Here is a 16,960-nt window from a genome sequence, read left to right as displayed (position 1 = left end):
AAAAGAATTATCCTTTAACATAGGTACTGTGACGGCCCTCTGAGTATACCCAATTAAGGTTCAATTTACTGCTTAATTTAGAGGTTCCCGGAACCTCAGTTTTATATTATTATATTGTGGTCCTGTTTATGTATAATTTTATTTATTTTTATGTGTTTTTTGTGATTTGTTGTTAATAAATTGGTTTAATTTTTATCATTGTGTTCACCAATTGGTATTAAGCGCCGACCTGGTAATTTTCCTAATAACCAGATAACAGTATGAACAAACAACAGTAGCGGTCCAAGACCAATTCCAACTGTAACATAACCCTTATGTAAACAACAACTATATACAAGTCTTGCAGAGTTTCCGCACTGGGACGGGCGCCCAGCATCCTCTACGGACTAGGAGAAATAGATTTACCGGTAGGTTTAAAATCTTATTTTCTCTTACGTCCTAGAGGATGCTGGGGACTCCGTAAGGACCATGGGGTTTATACCAAAGCTCCCAATCGGGTGGGAGAGTGCGTATGACTCTGCAGCACCGACTGAGCAAATGCTAGGTCCTCATCAGCCAGGGTATCAAACTTGTAGAATTTAGCAAAAGTGTTTGACCCCGACCAAGTTGCTGCTCGGCAAAGCTGTAATGCCGAGACGCCCCGGGCAGCCGCCCAAGAAGAGCCCACCTTCCTAGTGGAATGGGCCTTAACCGAATGCGGTAACGGCAATCCAGCCGTAGAATGAGCCTGCTGAATCGTGTTACAGATCCAGCGAGCAATAGTCTGCTTCGAAGCAGGCGCGCCAATCTTGTTGGCAGCATACAGGACAAACAGAGCCTCTGTTTTCCTAATTCTAGCCGTCCTGGCTACATAAATCCTCAAGGCCCTGACTACATCCAGGGACCTGGAATCCTCCAAGTCACTCGTAGCCACAGGCACCACAATGGGTTGGTTCAAATGGAATGAAGAAACCACCTTAGGCAAAAATTGACGGCGTGTCCTCAATTCCGCTCTATCAACATGAAAAATCTAGTAGGGGCTCTTGTGAGACAAGGCCGCCAATTCTGACACTCACCTTGCAGATGCTAAGGCCAACAACATGACCACCTTCCAGGTAAGAAATTTCAACTCAACCTTGTTAAGTGGTTCAGACCAGTGTGATTTTAGGAACTGCAACACCACGTTCAGGTCCCATGGTGCCACTGGAGGCACAAAAGGAGGCTGGATGTGTAGCACTCCCTTTACAAAAGTCTAGACTTCTGGAAGAGAAGCCAAGTCCTTCTGAAAGAATATCGAGAGGGCCGAAATCTGTACCTTAACAGAGCCTAATTTCAGGCCCATATCCACTCCTGTCTGTAGGAAGTGAAGAAAACGACCCAAATGAAAATCTTCCGTAGGGGCGTTCTTGGTTTCACACCAAGACACATATTTTCGCCAGATACGGTGATAATGTTTTACCGTCACCTCCTTTCTAGCCTTTATTAGAGTAGGGATGACCTCCTCCGGAATCCCCTTCTCAGCTAGGATCCGGCGTTCAACCGCCATGCCGTCAAACGTAACCGCGGTAAGTCTTGGAACACGCAAGGACCCTGCTGCAACAGGTCCTCCCTTAGAGGAAGAGGCCAGGGATCTCCTGTGAGCAACTCCTGAAGATTTGAGTACCAGGCCCTTCGAGGCCAGTCTGGAACAATGAGTATTGTCTGTACTCTTTTTCGCCTTATGATCCTCAACACCTTTGTGATGAGAGGAAGAGGAGGAAACACGTAGACCGATTGGAACACCCATGGCGTTACCAGGGCGTCTACTGCTACTGCCTGTGGGTCCCGGGACTTGGCACAATACCTCCGAAGCTTCTTGTTGAGGCGTGACGCCATCATGTCTATTTGAGGAACTCCCCCAAAGACCCGTTATCACTGCAAAGACTTCTTGATGAAGTCCCCACTCTCCTGGATGGAGATCGTGTCTGCTGAGGAAGTCTGCTTCCCAGTTGTCCACTCCCGGAATGAAGACAACTGACAGAGCGCTTACGTGATTTTCCGCCCAGCGAAGAATCCTGGTTGCTTCCGCCATCGCGGCTCTGCTTCTTGTCCTGCCTTGGCGGTTCACATGAGCCACTGCTGTGACATTGTCTGATTGAATCAGAAACGGTAGGTTGCGAAGAAGACTCTCCGCTTGTCGAAGGCCGTTGTATATGGCTCTTAGCTCCAACACGTTGATGTGTAGACAGGACTCCTGGTCTGACCACAGTCCCTGAAAATTTCTTCCTTGGGTGACTGCTCCCCATCCTCGGAGGCTCGCGTCCGTGGTTACCAGGATCCAGTCCTGAATTCCGAACCTGCGACCCTCCAGAAGGTGAGCACTTTGCAGCCACCATAGAAGAGACACCCTGGTCCCGGGGGACAGTGTTATTTTCCGATGTTTATGTAGATGGAACCCAGACCATTTGTCCAGAAGGTCCCATTGCAACGTCCTTGCATGGAACCTGCCGATGGGTATAGCCTCGTAGGCTGCCACCATTTTCCCCATAACATGAGTGCATTGATGAACTGACACTCTTTTTGGCTTTAGCAGGTCTCTGACCATGTTCTGGATGTCCTGGGCTTTTTCCAATGGGAGAAAAACCTTCTTTTGTTCCGTATCCAGTATCATACCTAGGAACGTTAGTCGAGTTGTCGGAATCAACTGTGACTTCGGTAGATTTAGAATCCAACCGTGTTGCTGGAGCACTCTCAGAGAGAGTGTCACATTGTTCAGCAATTGCTCTCTTGATCTCGCCTTTATCAGGAGATCGTCCAAGTATGGGATAATTGTGACTCCATGCTTGCGCAGGACCACCATCATTTCCACCATTATCTTGGTGAAAATCCATGGGGCCGTGGAAAGCCCAAACGGCAACGTCTGAAATTGGTAATGACAATCCTGTACAGCGAATCTCAGGTACTCCTGATGGGAAGGATATATGGGGACATGAAGGTAAGCATCCTTTATGTCCAGTGACACCATAAACTCCCCCTCCTCCATGCTGGCTATTATCGCCCTGAGCGATTCCATCTTGAATTTGAATCTTTTCATGTACAGGTTTAGGGATTTTAGATTCAAAATAGGTCTGACCGAACCATCCGGTTTCGGGACCACAAAGAGGGTTGAATAGTACCCTCTTCCCTGTTGGTTCAAGGGAACCCTGATAATTACTTGCTGTTGACACAGCGTTTGAATTGCAGCTAACACTACATCCCTGTCTGGGGTAGAAGCTGGTAAGGCCGACTTGAAAAATCGGCGTGGGGGCACCTCTTCGAATTCCAGTTTGTAGCCTTGGGAAACTATTTCCAACGCCCAAGGATTCAGGTCTGAGCTGACCCAGACCTGGCTGAAGAGTCGAAGACGAGCCCCCACCGGTGCGGACTCCCGCAGGGAAGCCCCAGAGTCATGCAGTGGGTTTTGTAGAAGCCGGGGAGGACTTCTGTTCCTGGGCACCAGCCGAAGCAGGTGTTCTTTTCCCTCTACCCTTACCTCTGGCAAGGAAGGAGGATCCCCGACCTCTTCTGGACTTTTGTGACCGAAAGGACTGCATCTGATATGTTGGAGTTTTCTTCTGCTGTTGGGGAATAAACGGTAAAAAGTCAGATTTACCTGCGGTAGCTGTGGAAACCAGGTCCGCCAGCCGATCCCCAAAACAACACGTCTCCCCTATAGGGTAGAACCTCCATATGCTTTTTCGAATCCGCATCACCCGTCCACTGGCGGGTCCATAAGGATCTTCTCGCTGAAATAGCCATGGCATTGGCTCTGGAAGCCAGTAATCCAATGTCCCTTTGAGCGTCTCTCATATACAAGACTGCGTCTTTGATATGGGCTAGAATTAACAAAACAGTATCTCTATCCATGGTATCAAGGTCAGCCGACAGGTTATCTGTCCAGGCTGAAATTGCGCTACATACCCATGCCGACGCAATTGTCGGTCTTAGCAAAGCTCCAGTATGTGAAGACTTTAAAGTAGTCTCTTGCCTGCGATCCGCAGGATCCTTGAGGGCCGCTGTGTCTGGAGACGGTAGCGCCACTTTCTTTGACAGGCGCGTTAAAGCCTTGTCCACACTGGGAGAGGATTCCCAACGTACCCTGTCCTGTGTAGGGATGGGGTATGCCATATTAATTCTTTTGGGAATCTGCGGTCTCTTATCCGGAGTCTCCCAAGCTTTTACAAAAAACTCATTAAGTTCATGAGATGGGGGAAAGTTTATTATCTGTTTCTTTCCCTTAAACATGTGTACCCTCGTGTCAGGAACAGAGGGTTCATCAGCAATATGCAACACATCTCTTATTGCTATAATCATACACTGAATGCTCTTTGTCACCTTAGGGTGCAATTTAGCTTCATCATAGTCGACACTGGAATCAGAGTCTGTGTCAGTAGTTGTGTCCACAATTTTTGCCAAGGGACGCTTTTGAGACCCCGACGGGCCCTGTGAGTCGGTCCAATCCGAGGATTGACCCCCCTGATGCCTCCCCGAATTCAGCCTTATCTAGCCTCTTATGTAAAGATGTCACACTTGCATTCAACATATGCCACATGTCCATCCATTCCTGAGTCGGCACTACCGACGGGGACACACCACTCATCTGCTCTACCTCCTCCGTGGAGAAGCCTTCCGCTTCAGACATGTCGACACGCACGTACCGACCCCCCACACACACAGGGATATACCTATAAGGGGACAAAACCCCAACCAGGCCCTTAGGAGAGACAGAGAGAGAGTTGCCAGCAGACAACCAGCGCCCAAATGACACTGGAAAAGCCAGATAGCGCTTTTATATTATATATATATATATATATATCCAATTTCCCACTCACTGCGCGCCAATGTGCCCCCCCCCTTTCTTTTTTCCAACCTCTGAAGCGTTCAGCAGGGGAAAGTCTGGGGAGCCAGCGTTTCTCATGCAGCTCTGTGGAGAAAATGGCGCTGGTTAGTGCTGAGGGATCAAGCTCCGCCCCCCCAGCGGCGGGCTTCGGTCCCTCTTCAATTTTCACAAAAATGGCGTGGGGATCATCTATTTGCTGCCTCCGCAGCCTAATAGCACCTTATTGCCCAAAAACGAGGTTTATTGCTGCCCAGGGCGCCCCCCCCCCCTGCGCCCTGCACCCATCAGTGCTGTCTGTGTGTTGTGTATGGGAGCAATGGCGCGCAGCTTACCGCTGCGCGCCTTACCTCATGAAGATCTGAAGTCTTCTGCCGCCTGAGATGTCTTCTTGCTTCTCATACTCACCCGGCTTCTATCTTCCGGCATCTGTGAGGAGGACGGCGGCACGGCTCCGGGACGAACCCCAGGGTGAGACCTGTGTTCCGACTCCCTCTGGAGCTAATGGTGTCCAGTAGCCTAAGAAGCAGAGCCTATCAGTTAAGTAGGTCTGCTTCTCTCCCCTCAGTTCAACAGGCTCCCTTCAACCATTTTATGGCATATGAGAAATTCCCTAAGCCCCGGACCTGTCGATTTTGGTCAAAAATGAAAATGTCAAAAGTGCCCCAATTTCTGCATTAAACTTTAGGTACTATCCCAAAATGTATCACTAAGGTGACAGAAGTTGATTTCGGAGCATCATTTTTGAACAGGAGCTTCAACCATTTTGTGGCATATGAGAAATTCCCTAAGCCCCGGACCTGTCGATTTTGGTCAAAAATGAAAATGTCAAAAGTGCCCCAATTTCTGCTTTAAAATTTAGGTACTATCCCAAAATGTATCACTAAGGTGACAGAAGTTGATTTCGGAGCATCATTTTTGAACAGGAGCTTCAACCGTTTTGTGGCATATGAGAAACTCCCTAAGCCCCGCACCTGTCAATTTTGGTCAAAAATGAAAATGTCAAAAGTGCCCTAATTTCTGCTTTAAACTTTAGGTACTATCCCAAAATGTATCACTAAGGTGACAGAAGTTGATTTCGGAGCATCATTTTTGAACAGAAGCTTCAACCATTTTGTGGCATATGAGAAACTCCCTAAGCCCCGCACCTGTCGATTTTGGTCAAAAATGAAAATGGCAAAAGTGCCCCAATTTCTGCTTTAAACTTTAGGTACTATCCCAAAATGTATCACTAAGGTGACAGAAGTTGATTTCGGAGCATCATTTTTGAACAGGAGCTTCAACCGTTTTGTGGCATATGAGAAATTCCCTAAGCCCCGCACCTGTCGATTTTGGTCTAAAATGAAAATGTGACAGAAGTTGATTTCGGAGCATCATTTTTGTACCTAAGGTTTAAAGCAGAAATTGGGGCACTTTTGACATTTTCATTTTTGACCAAAATCGACAGGTCCGGGGCTTAGGGAATTTCTCATATGCCACAAAATGGTTGAAGCTCCTGTTCAAAAATGATGCTCCGAAATCAACTTCTGTCACCTTAGTGATACATTTTGGGATAGTACCTAAGTACCAAGTACCATTTGCCAACAGGACTCCCTGAAAATAAAAAACCTAACAAAAGTCTTTTACACAGAAAACTCAGGAGAGCTCTCTGCAGTGTACCCTTCTCCTCTGGGCACAGAATCTAACTGAGGTCTGGAAGGGGGGCATAGAGGGAGGGCTCCTCCCTCTATGCCCCCCTTCCAGACCTCAGTTAGATTCTGTGCAGTTAGATTCTGTGCACACCCATAGGAAAAGTTCTTTTAGGTGCCCATGTCTCCTGCGGAGCCCGTCTATACCCCCATGGTCCTTACGGAGTCCCCAGCATCCTCTAGGACGTAAGAGAAATGAATAGTACATACATATTGATACTAATCACTAGGACACTTGGGTACGTTATGTCAACACTAGGTCCACATTGAGTAGATGGACATGACAATCCTGGCGCCGGGATCCTGACACGGGTGTAATGCTACATACTGTACATCATTTTAGAGACCCCCCAGGGCACTTTGGCTGCTTGCAAACACTCCACTGATGCCGCTAATGATTTCTTTATCTGGAATATGTATATCAATCAGGATGCTACTTTTTAGCTTTTTATTGTTTTGTTCTATTGTGTATTACATTTTTGGAATACACAATAGGGGGAGCTGTCATCTATATATTAAAGCACAGATATATCATTAATAATAATGATAGTAATAATACTACTAATAACAATATTTACCCAGTAATGTCTGCTTCAAAAGCTATAAAGCCAATGGGTCTAGTAAATTGTTTTTGTAGACTCGGCCTGAATCTGAGTTACACATATGACACATTTTTCACAGATGTTTGCGAACTGCACATGTGCCGCAATACGCATATGCTCATGGACAGAGGCTCCGTATGGCTGGATCTCTCTGTATATGAATTGGGTGTTTCTGGGGGGGCAACTGGGCACAGTGTCATGGGAGCGTCGTGGTTGTGTTGCAAGACTTTAGTGGCGGTTTGGCGGGTGCGCCGGAGATTTTTTGCACCCCAGCATAGAGTGAGTGTGATTGCTAATGCTGTCATGATAACAGTTGCAGCCTTGGGCAGAAAAAACTTACGGAAAAAAATAGGCATTGCGGCCTTAAGCATGGAGAAGGATGGACACTCGCCTTAGTATATGGTTGCAGCAGTGTAACGGGGCTCTGAAGCACCCATTGGTGTCCCCTAAGTGCATGACGTCATGCAGAGGAGGTGGGATGGGACTGCCGGCACTCTGGGAAGTCCAGCACTCCCCGGTGCACCCTCATGACGCTCCGAGTTACTGCACAGACTGCAGTGTGCCTGTCTGCAGTGTCCAAAGGATGCTCCAGGTGGCTACTGGCTGCAGGGTTCCGTTCCCAGCACACTGCTTGCCAGAAGCAAGGGCCATGGAGCAGCGACAGTGCAGCCCCCAGATCCCTGTGTGACTGATCCTTCACACACCCCTAGTTATGGCCCTGTAAGGTATATATCTTCCTGCCGTGGATGCCTGCAGTAACATCCGCTTTATGTGCAACTCAGAATCAGGCCCTTTGCTTATAGCTGAAGTCTTAGTGATTTATCATATTCATAGAGTGTGAACAACTGCCTGATGGTGGCCAGGAGGATTTACAGTCGTTAGTAAATACAATGTACACAGAAATACACTATTGCCACTCACCTTTTCTGAGCTGACTTATTCAAAAACTCTGCCCGTTCCTCAATCTAGAATAGAAACATGAAGAAATGATTTGTTTGCTTACCATACTACTAGTGCTGATGGTTCTAGCCAGCACAAGTCATAACCACACAACACAATCAGTTTGCAGATACACTGAGAGGCCGGATTATTATGAACCCCAGGCAATTTTATGCAAAGCAGCTATTCCGTAGATGATGCTGATGTAAGATGTCCGAGTCTGTATGAGAATGGAAAGGCGAAGGTATGCAGATACTACTGTAGTGTATCACTCATGTAATAATGGATAAACAAGGCGATCTCACAGACTTTGATGATTGTTGGCGCTTGCAGCTGCGGTGCACAGGCATTAGCCAAACGGCTGCACTGGGTAATTGTTTGAGGGCGGCAGTTGGTAAAGTGCACACAGATGGGACAGGCAGACAAAAAGAATTGGGTCTGAGTACCAGGCCTGCATAAACGGTTACTGGATGCCGGAGCGGAACGGAGAGTGGGCAGACTCGTTCAGTCCCACAGATGGGCAACAGTGCATCAAATTACGGATAAGATGGCGAATCATCTTCAATATTGGCTTACTGAGTTTCAAAGCACTACATGACCAGGGCCCAAGGTACCTGAAGCAGCTTCTGACCCCATACTGCCCCACTCGATTACTGCGCTCTGTAGATGAAGGACTTTTAGCAGTACCTAGAATCTCCCATAATTCATCTGGGGTTCGAGCTTTTAGTCATGCGGCTCCGACTCTATGGAACTCACTTCCCCACACAGTGCGAGAGGCCCCAACTATAGAATCCTTCAAAAGTAGACTCAAGACTTTCCTGTTTACTCAAGCATTCCCATAATGTCCCTTTAGTATTTTCATGCTTCTATATTTTATGAAAAGCTTTTCTGTACTTCATTATTTTCTGTACTATATTATGCTATGTATCTGTTAAGCGCCTTGAGTCCTATTGGAGAAAGAGCGCTATATAAATAAAATTATCAGGGACCAATTAAGTTGACCTATCAATAAACAGTATGCTGCACACTGTGTGGGCACCAGAAGCAGAAGGTCTGTCTGTATGCTATTGTTATCAGTTGCAAATAGGGTGAAATGTCTCCAGTCTGCTCAGCAACACAGGAATTGGACAATAAATGATTGGAAATGGGTCATATGGTCTTACAATTTACGGTTTCAATTACACCATGCATGGTAGGGTGAGGAGGTTCAAGTTCAGTACATGGGACCCCCTGGAGTAGCATAATTAACTACTGTTTCAGAACATCATTAAACTTATTCAGAACATTACGTGTACCCTTGTTGGCTTGCTTTGCCCACTAAACAACGGGCACAGTGGTTCACTACGCTCACCACAGGTAACTATTCCCAATAGATGTCCACATGGATAGTGTTCTGAGGCAGTTTAGTTATGCTGGCCCAGGTGGATTCATGTTCTGAACTTGAACCAGATGAGGATACGGAGACAACAGCATAAAAACATGGAGCTTTCTTACATCATCAACTCAGGCTGCAGAGGCCTCGGTATGGAGATGCAGCTCATGGCATTCCCCTGAACACATACCGACAGGTAGCAGAATCCATGCCTAGAAGAATTTAAGCTGTACTAATGGCAATAGGTGGCCCCACAAAGTACTAACCCGGGGGCATAATAATGTGGACACTCAGGGGTAAATTCACTAAAGTTTCTAAAAATTGCATCTCTATTGCATCATTTGTAGAAGTTTTATTACATTTACCCCTCATAAATCATTTGGTATTTAAATGAAAAAAGCAGTCATGTGAAACAACATCTGTTTATGATGCAAATGGGGACAACTTTAGTGCATAATTTGGCTCACGAATGGTTGCAGCACAGACATTTTTGCTAAGTCCCCCAGCAGGATTTGCACTAAAGTCTGCTCCATTTGTAACTGCAGGAAGTTCAATAAAACAGAAAGCGAGTCAACTACTGGGGGCACAGACAATTCCTCAGTGTCCTCTAAATCCTCAAGCCCTCCCCCCACACGCTCGTCTCCACTTTTCTAATGCCTCTTCTACATACATGGTCAGTGCTAGACCATGTGTGAGACCATAAAAATTACATTTGTCATCATGAACTACTAGCTTGGTAGCTGAAAAAAGTCCAAAATAATGTATGGTATAAGCACTTGCCTACAGTATGCAACTAATACACATATGGAACAGTTTCTAGTTTCAGACACTAGGTGGCAGAATGTTTCTGTAATCAGAACCTTCACAGCCACATATAGGGGGGGATAATTCAGACTTGATCGTAGATGTGCTAAATTTGGCACATCTACGATCACTTTCACAGACATGTGGGGGGAAACCCAGCACAGGGCTAGTCCGCCCCGCATGTCTGGCTCTGCCCCCTAGCCCCCGCTCAGGTACAAAAGTATCGCACAGTGGCGATGCTTTTGAACCTGAAGAGTAGCTCCTTACTGCACTCTGGCAGGGAGCTACCCGTCGCTCTTCGGGTCGCAGCAGCTGCGTGTGACGTCACGTAGCCGCGGGCTGCCCCCGCATGGTCCGGCCATACCTGCCTTGCCCGGACCGCGCCCCCAAAACAGCGGGCCAACACCGTCAGCCCGCCCCCTCCCGCCCAGCGAACACCTCTGCTGACAATCAGGCAGAGGCGATCACTGGGCTGAGATGCCTATCGCATCTCTGGCATGAGCTGGCGCACTCCGGCACCTGTGCAGTTCAGACCTGATCACCTGCTGTGTGAAAACGCACAGCAGCGATCAGGTCTGAATTAGCCCCAAAGTACGGTATCCAGATGATAGATAGACAGTGTCTAGTTAGACAGTCAATAGACATACACCACATGTTAGACAGACATTAGGTCAACAGGGTCAGAAGGTCAACAGGGTCAAGAGGTCGACATGAAAAGCTAGACAGTACAAAAGGTTGACATGAAAACGGTCAACATAAAAAAGGCAGACAGGTTTTTTTTATGTGACATGTTTTTGGACTATTTCATACCTTCTCTATCCATGTTGGCATAGAGTTGATCATAAACCTTATGGCGAGCGCAGCGAAGGCAAAGTGTGGCGAGCGCAGCGAGCCTCGAGAGGGGATGCCTTTCTACAATTGGGGGTCAGAGATTATAAAACTATCCACACAAACTACAAAAATGCAAAAAAAAATGATGTCTACCTTTTTTGTGTGGACCATTAAAGTGTCGACCTTTTGACCCTGTCGACCTTTTGTGACGGTCTAGCTTTTTTCATGTCGACCTTCTGACCCTGTCGACCTAATGTCTGTCTAACAAGTGGTGTCTATCTATTGACTGTCTAACATTCCACATCCATACAGTACATAGAGAAGAGATTGAGCAATATTTGATGTAGTAATAAAACAAGTTGCTATATCCTAAAATGGAGCTGGCAAAGCATATGCAAATTCAAAAAGAAGTACAGATGTGTCCTCATACATCGCCCAAATGCACCATGCACTGCAAGATGCCTGGTGTGTGTGAGCCGGCAATTCCCAGGCAGCTCTGCTAACATCAAGTGTCTTTTTTTGCTGAATGCATCTTGTTTGCATCGATAGGCGAATAATACACAGAAACAGACTCTGACGATTAAAATTATATACAGCATGCCTATATTTTGTGTGCGAATGAGGCTGTATCTGCAGACGTGATGCTACGCTACAGTGTTTTCCAGGAAGATACAGTTGCAGTCACACACAGAATGGGTGTGGTATGTAAGGTCGACAGTAAGTAGGTCGACAATGTTTGGGTTGACCACTATTGGTCGATAGTAAGTAGGCCGACAGGGATGCTAGGTCGACAGGGTCTTTAGGCCGACATGGTCTAGGTCGACAGGTCAAAAGGTCGACATGAGTTTTGATGGTTTTTTGGTGTCGTTTTTTCCGTACAGTGAGCGGGAACCCCAATTAGTGCACCGTGTCCCCTCGCATGGCTCGCTGCGACGCCATGCTTCGGGCAAGGTTCCCAATTGTTGTCCACGTGGATCGTAAAGTATGAAAAGTTCAAAAAAATAAAAAAATTGTGAAAAACTTTTGACCTGTCGACCTAGAACATGTCAAACTAAAGACCCTGTCGACCTACTTACTGTCGACCAATAGTGGTCGACCAAAACATTGTCGACCTACTTACTGTCAACCTAAAGACCGGATCCCCACAGAGTATAGGAAAACACTGTAACATAGCATTTTGTTTGCAGATACCGCCGCAGTCGCACACAAAGTATAGGAAAACACTGTAACATAGCATTTCGTATGCAGATACAGCCGCAGTCGCACACTGAATATAGGAAAACATTAACGCAGCACTTTGTATGCAGATACAACCACAGTCGCATACAGAATATAGGAATACACTGCAGCCGCAGTCACACATAGAATGTAGGAAAACACTGCAATGTAGCATTTCGTATGCATATACAGCCACAGTCGCACACAGAATGTAGGAAATAACTGTAACATAGCATTTCGTATGCAGATACAGCCGCAGTCACCCACAGAATATAGGAATACACTGCAGCCGCAGTCACACATAGAATATAGGAAAACACTGTAATGTAGGATTTCGTATGCAGATACAGCCGCAGTCGCACCCTGAATATTAGCATGCCGCATATAATTTCTTTGTCTAAATTCTTCATGATATCCATGAATTGTTTTGTTTTAAAAAACAAACCCAGACATAAAAAATGTAGTAAAAATATCAGTAATAATACAAATGTTATAGTGGAACAAATGGTAATTTTGTGCCAGGATGCCTGTTGGAAACATGATATATGAGACTGAAGATGTATGAGTGCACACATGCATCAGTAATTAAGGTAGGTAAACAGTAACTAGAGACAGTACCCTAACCCCGGCTCCTGGTCATGTGTTACAAAACTCCCATCAACAAATTCCTTACAACTGTTAAACTTTGTGTGGAATGGTCCCTGTAATAGCCCAATATTACTCCCTCACTTGTCTATTCGACTGATATCAACCATCATATAGCCACATACCATCACGGTGTTACTGCATCAGTCAATGTAGGATATATATATATAATGCTCACATACTGTACATCTAGGAGCAGGATATTGAGGATGGTCACTTAGCCCAGTGCTAGCATTTTCACACTGCCTGGCGTCTCTCTCTCCCGCCACAGCCACAATTCTTTTACACTGTTACACTTCCTGGTAGCGTCTCCGGGCACTGGGAACAGCACGTGGCGTCACCACATCGCCATCAGCAGGCCACGACCAACGTATTTTGTCACAGAACGGACTTCATCAGGGGGTGTAACATAATTGTACCCCAGCCCACCTAAATACCTGATGGGTACTCAGTAACACATTAATAATAACACTAATCAGCTCAAATTCCTTAAAAATACATCAGACAGATGCATATCAACACATTGTAGTATATATAGCAACTAGGTGATTCATTGCACCCTACGGGCGCTCTTCACACCATGTAAAGGGCAACGCCCCCTTAACCCCTGCACAACTTTGAGGTGTTCAATAGTTGTATTGCTGTTGCAAATGGGGTCTTTACATTCTGTGAGTGGTGGAGGGTTGGCTGTGGGGGTGGGGGTGGGATGGAAATGGTGAAGCGGGTAGGGGCGTGCTGTGTGCGAGGGAGGGACGGGTGGTGGAGAGGTGGGTTCAGAGGGGGTGCTGTATATGGCAGAGGGGGTTCATAGGTGCTGCTGGTGGGGGAGGTGCGGGTGGTTGAGGTTCAGGGGTAGAGGTTGTAGTAGCTAGGTTTTGGGGTGGTTGGAGGTGGATTGTGGAGGGTGGCAAAGGCACTGTGGTTGGTGAAGTGGTGGTTGCAAGGGGTACGTGGATTAGGGAGGGGGTCCCCGATGTGCTATGAGTGGTGAATGGCCAGGTGCGAGGTAGAGAGTGGATGGTGGCCGCCCGGTGTCTGTATATGCTGCAGCCTATGGGTGAGGGATGGGGGAGGGGACTGGAGGTGTTGTGCTTGGGCGAGTTGTGGGTGCGGGGGCCAGGGGGATGGTGTCTGAAGGTGCCATGGGTTGGGGAGATCCACATGTGGTGGGTGGGTGGACAGGGGAGGGTATTGGGGGGTGTGGTGTGTGCAGGGGAGGGGGGGAGTGGGGTAGGCGGATGGGGAAGGTTGTCTGGAGGTGCAGGGGGTGGTGGAGTGGTGGGGTATTTGGGGAAGGAGGTGGGGCCAGATATGGGGCTACCTTGGATGGCCTTGTGAGGTGCGGCGGCTGTTGCACAGCCGACTGCATTATGGTCCGCCCCGAGTGAAGGGCAGCTTGCCTCCACACTGTGTTGCTGCGGCAGGTGATTTTATTGCGAGTCAGGCGATCGCGTCCCCAGCCTTGCAGGATGGCTGTCATCCGGCAGGCATAGTGTTTTCCCTGGAGAGGAGCATGGGGTGGCCTTAGGTTGCAGACGGAGGGTGCTCCGTCGGAGCAGCAATGGGGATTGGAGAGTGTGGCATCCTGGCGCCATCCCGCTGCACATGTTCTGCTCCGCTTGCCAGCCAGCATGGCACCCCCCGTCTGTATGCGGCAGATGGTGCTATAGGGGTGCATGAGGAAGCGTCCCCCGGCATGGGGTGTGGGTGTAAGCTACCAGGCATGGTGTCTACCCGGGAGAGGAGCTGCGCCCGCCCACCTGCTGCTTCCAAGTACCCTCCATATCGGCTGTGTTCCCCTCCCTGCTGATGCTGGAAGAACCTGTCGCTGCTGCTACCTTCTGGCCATGGTCACCTATACTGTAGGTAGTGTCACTGGGCATCTTGTACCTGACTCTGCTGCTGCCACAGGCCATGGTGTAGCGCCCCGTAGTTGCAGTTGACTCTGCCCAGCGTCAGTCACACAGTCACAGAGTGACAGATCTGGGCTAATATATATATATATGATTAGATTAGATGTGGTAATTTACTGCATGTGAAAAAGGGTGGTAGCCTCTGGTTTAAGGTCCGGGGTTCTTCAATTCCAGCACCTTTATCTCGCCCAGTAAATTACCGCGGCTAACTGAATTCCCCCAGATGTCTCATATCATTTACCCTGCCATCACTATTCTATTACTCTATACTAGATAAATAGAACAATATGGAAGAGTGTAGTAATAGCAGCCTAGAGTACACTGGCGTGCGCAGCACATTTTATTAGGGGGAGCACCGTTGGAGGGGTGTGTCTAGCATTGCCTTTTGTGCGTGTCTAGCACCATCTATTGACGGTTAACGCATATAAAATATGCACCTTTGTAGCAATCCTAATAAAGCAGATACATTGTCAGATGTTGTGGTGTGCACCAAACAAACACGCCTGATGGCACTCACTGCAATTACACTGCTCCTCCTCAGCCTGGTCTGGCTCCCCCTCTCTTTCCCCTGCAAGCTGCAGCAGCTTACTTACAAGTCAGTCACTCAAGGACACGGACAGTCGCAGACTAGTACTGCTGCTGCTGGAAAAACGAGTGACGTGTCAATGTTGCTGCCGACCGCCTGCCGGTATTGAATTTGTCTTCCTAAGAGGAACGCTGGCTGCATGCTGCTCCTCATCAGTGGCTGGCGTTGGCATAGCATAGAAGGAAAGAGGTGGGTGTGCGAGCAGCATGATGTAATCACGTCACATCACACTGTTTTTGTACATGGAGGTGGAGGTGGAGCTGGGAATTTGAAAGCCGGTGGCAGTGGCACCCTTGATTAACCCAGGCCTACGGTCAGTAATGCAGTCCTGACAGGGTGCAGCGCAGAGGGGACAGTAATCAGCCTGCTCAGCGATCGCTGCATCAGGCATGTGAGATCGGAGTGCCAGACATTAGGGGGTGCCTGTGCGCACCAGGCACCCCCCCTGTGCACACCTATGCTAGAGTAGACTTTAAATCAGTTGCCTGCCATGAGAAGACACAAAGCTCTTTGGCTGCAGAAAGTCAGAGGGGGTCATTCAGATCTGATCGGTGCTGTGCACAGCGGGCGATCAGGTACTAACTGCATATGTGTATGCACCACAATGCGCACGCGCGTCGGTCAACAACAACGGGCATCGTCGGTCAGCGATGGGAGGGTGTGAAAATTCAATTCGCACAGTCATTCACAAGGTGATTGACAGGAGGAAGCCGTTTGTGGGTGGCAACTGACAGTTTAATGGGAGTGTTTGGAAAAACGCAGGCGTGCCCAAGCGTTTTCAGGGAGCGTGTGTGACGTCAGCTCCGGCCCCAATCAGCCTGATGTGATCGCACTGTAGGAGTAAGTCCTGGGTTGCGCAGAGACTGCACAAAGTGGATTTTAGCAGCTCGGTGTACACATAGCTTCGCATACTTGCACGGCGAATATACACCCCCCCTGGAGGCTGCGACTATCTGAACGCAGGACAGCAAAATTAGCAGCCCAGCGATCAGATATGAATGACCCCAGAGTTCCAGGTTCTCAAATAACAGGCTGAAAAGAGTATTCCAAAATTCTATTGCAAAGGTACATAGGCAATCATTCCGAGTTGTTCGCTCGCTAGCTGCTTTTAGCACACTAGGCCGCTGCCCTCTGGGAGTGTATCTTAGCTTAGCAGAATAGCGAACGAAAGGTTAGCAGAACTGCTACTAAATAATTCCTAGCAGTTTTCTGAGTAGCTCCAGACCTACTCCTAGTTTGCGTTCACCTCAGTCCGTTTAGTTCCTGGTTTGACGTCACAAACACGCCCTGCGTTCGACCAGACACTCCCCCGTTTCTCCAGCCACTCCTGCGTTTTTACCTGGCACGCCTGCGTTTTTTAGCACACTCCCTGAAAACGGCCAGTGTCCGCCCAGAAACACCCACTTCCTGTCAATCACACTACGATCACTCGAGCGATGAAAAAACGTCGCTCAAGCTTGTGTAAATCTACAAAGTTTTGTGTTAAAATACTTAGGGCATGTGCGCTGCGTACCATGCGCATGCGCAT

At 47.9% G+C, this 16,960-nt stretch overlaps 1 protein-coding gene across 8 annotated transcripts in view; it reads right to left on the bottom strand.

Annotated features, from left to right (window-relative positions):
* Positions 1–16,960, bottom strand: part of CALD1 (caldesmon 1) — a 267,520-nt gene that overhangs the window by 28,225 nt on the left and 222,335 nt on the right. For all 8 annotated transcript variants that reach the window (XM_063928509.1, XM_063928507.1, XM_063928506.1 and 5 more), the window contains one exon: positions 8,046–8,089. In XM_063928509.1, coding sequence (XP_063784579.1) covers positions 8,046–8,089 — 44 coding nt within the window. The remainder of the gene's footprint in view (positions 1–8,045; positions 8,090–16,960) is intronic.

Source organism: Pseudophryne corroboree, chromosome 6, assembly GCF_028390025.1.
Source record: "Pseudophryne corroboree isolate aPseCor3 chromosome 6, aPseCor3.hap2, whole genome shotgun sequence".
NCBI classification, from domain to species: Eukaryota; Metazoa; Chordata; class Amphibia; order Anura; family Myobatrachidae; genus Pseudophryne; species Pseudophryne corroboree.
Note: the sequence above shows the minus strand (reverse complement) of the source record. Positions and strands in the feature narration are given on the sequence as shown.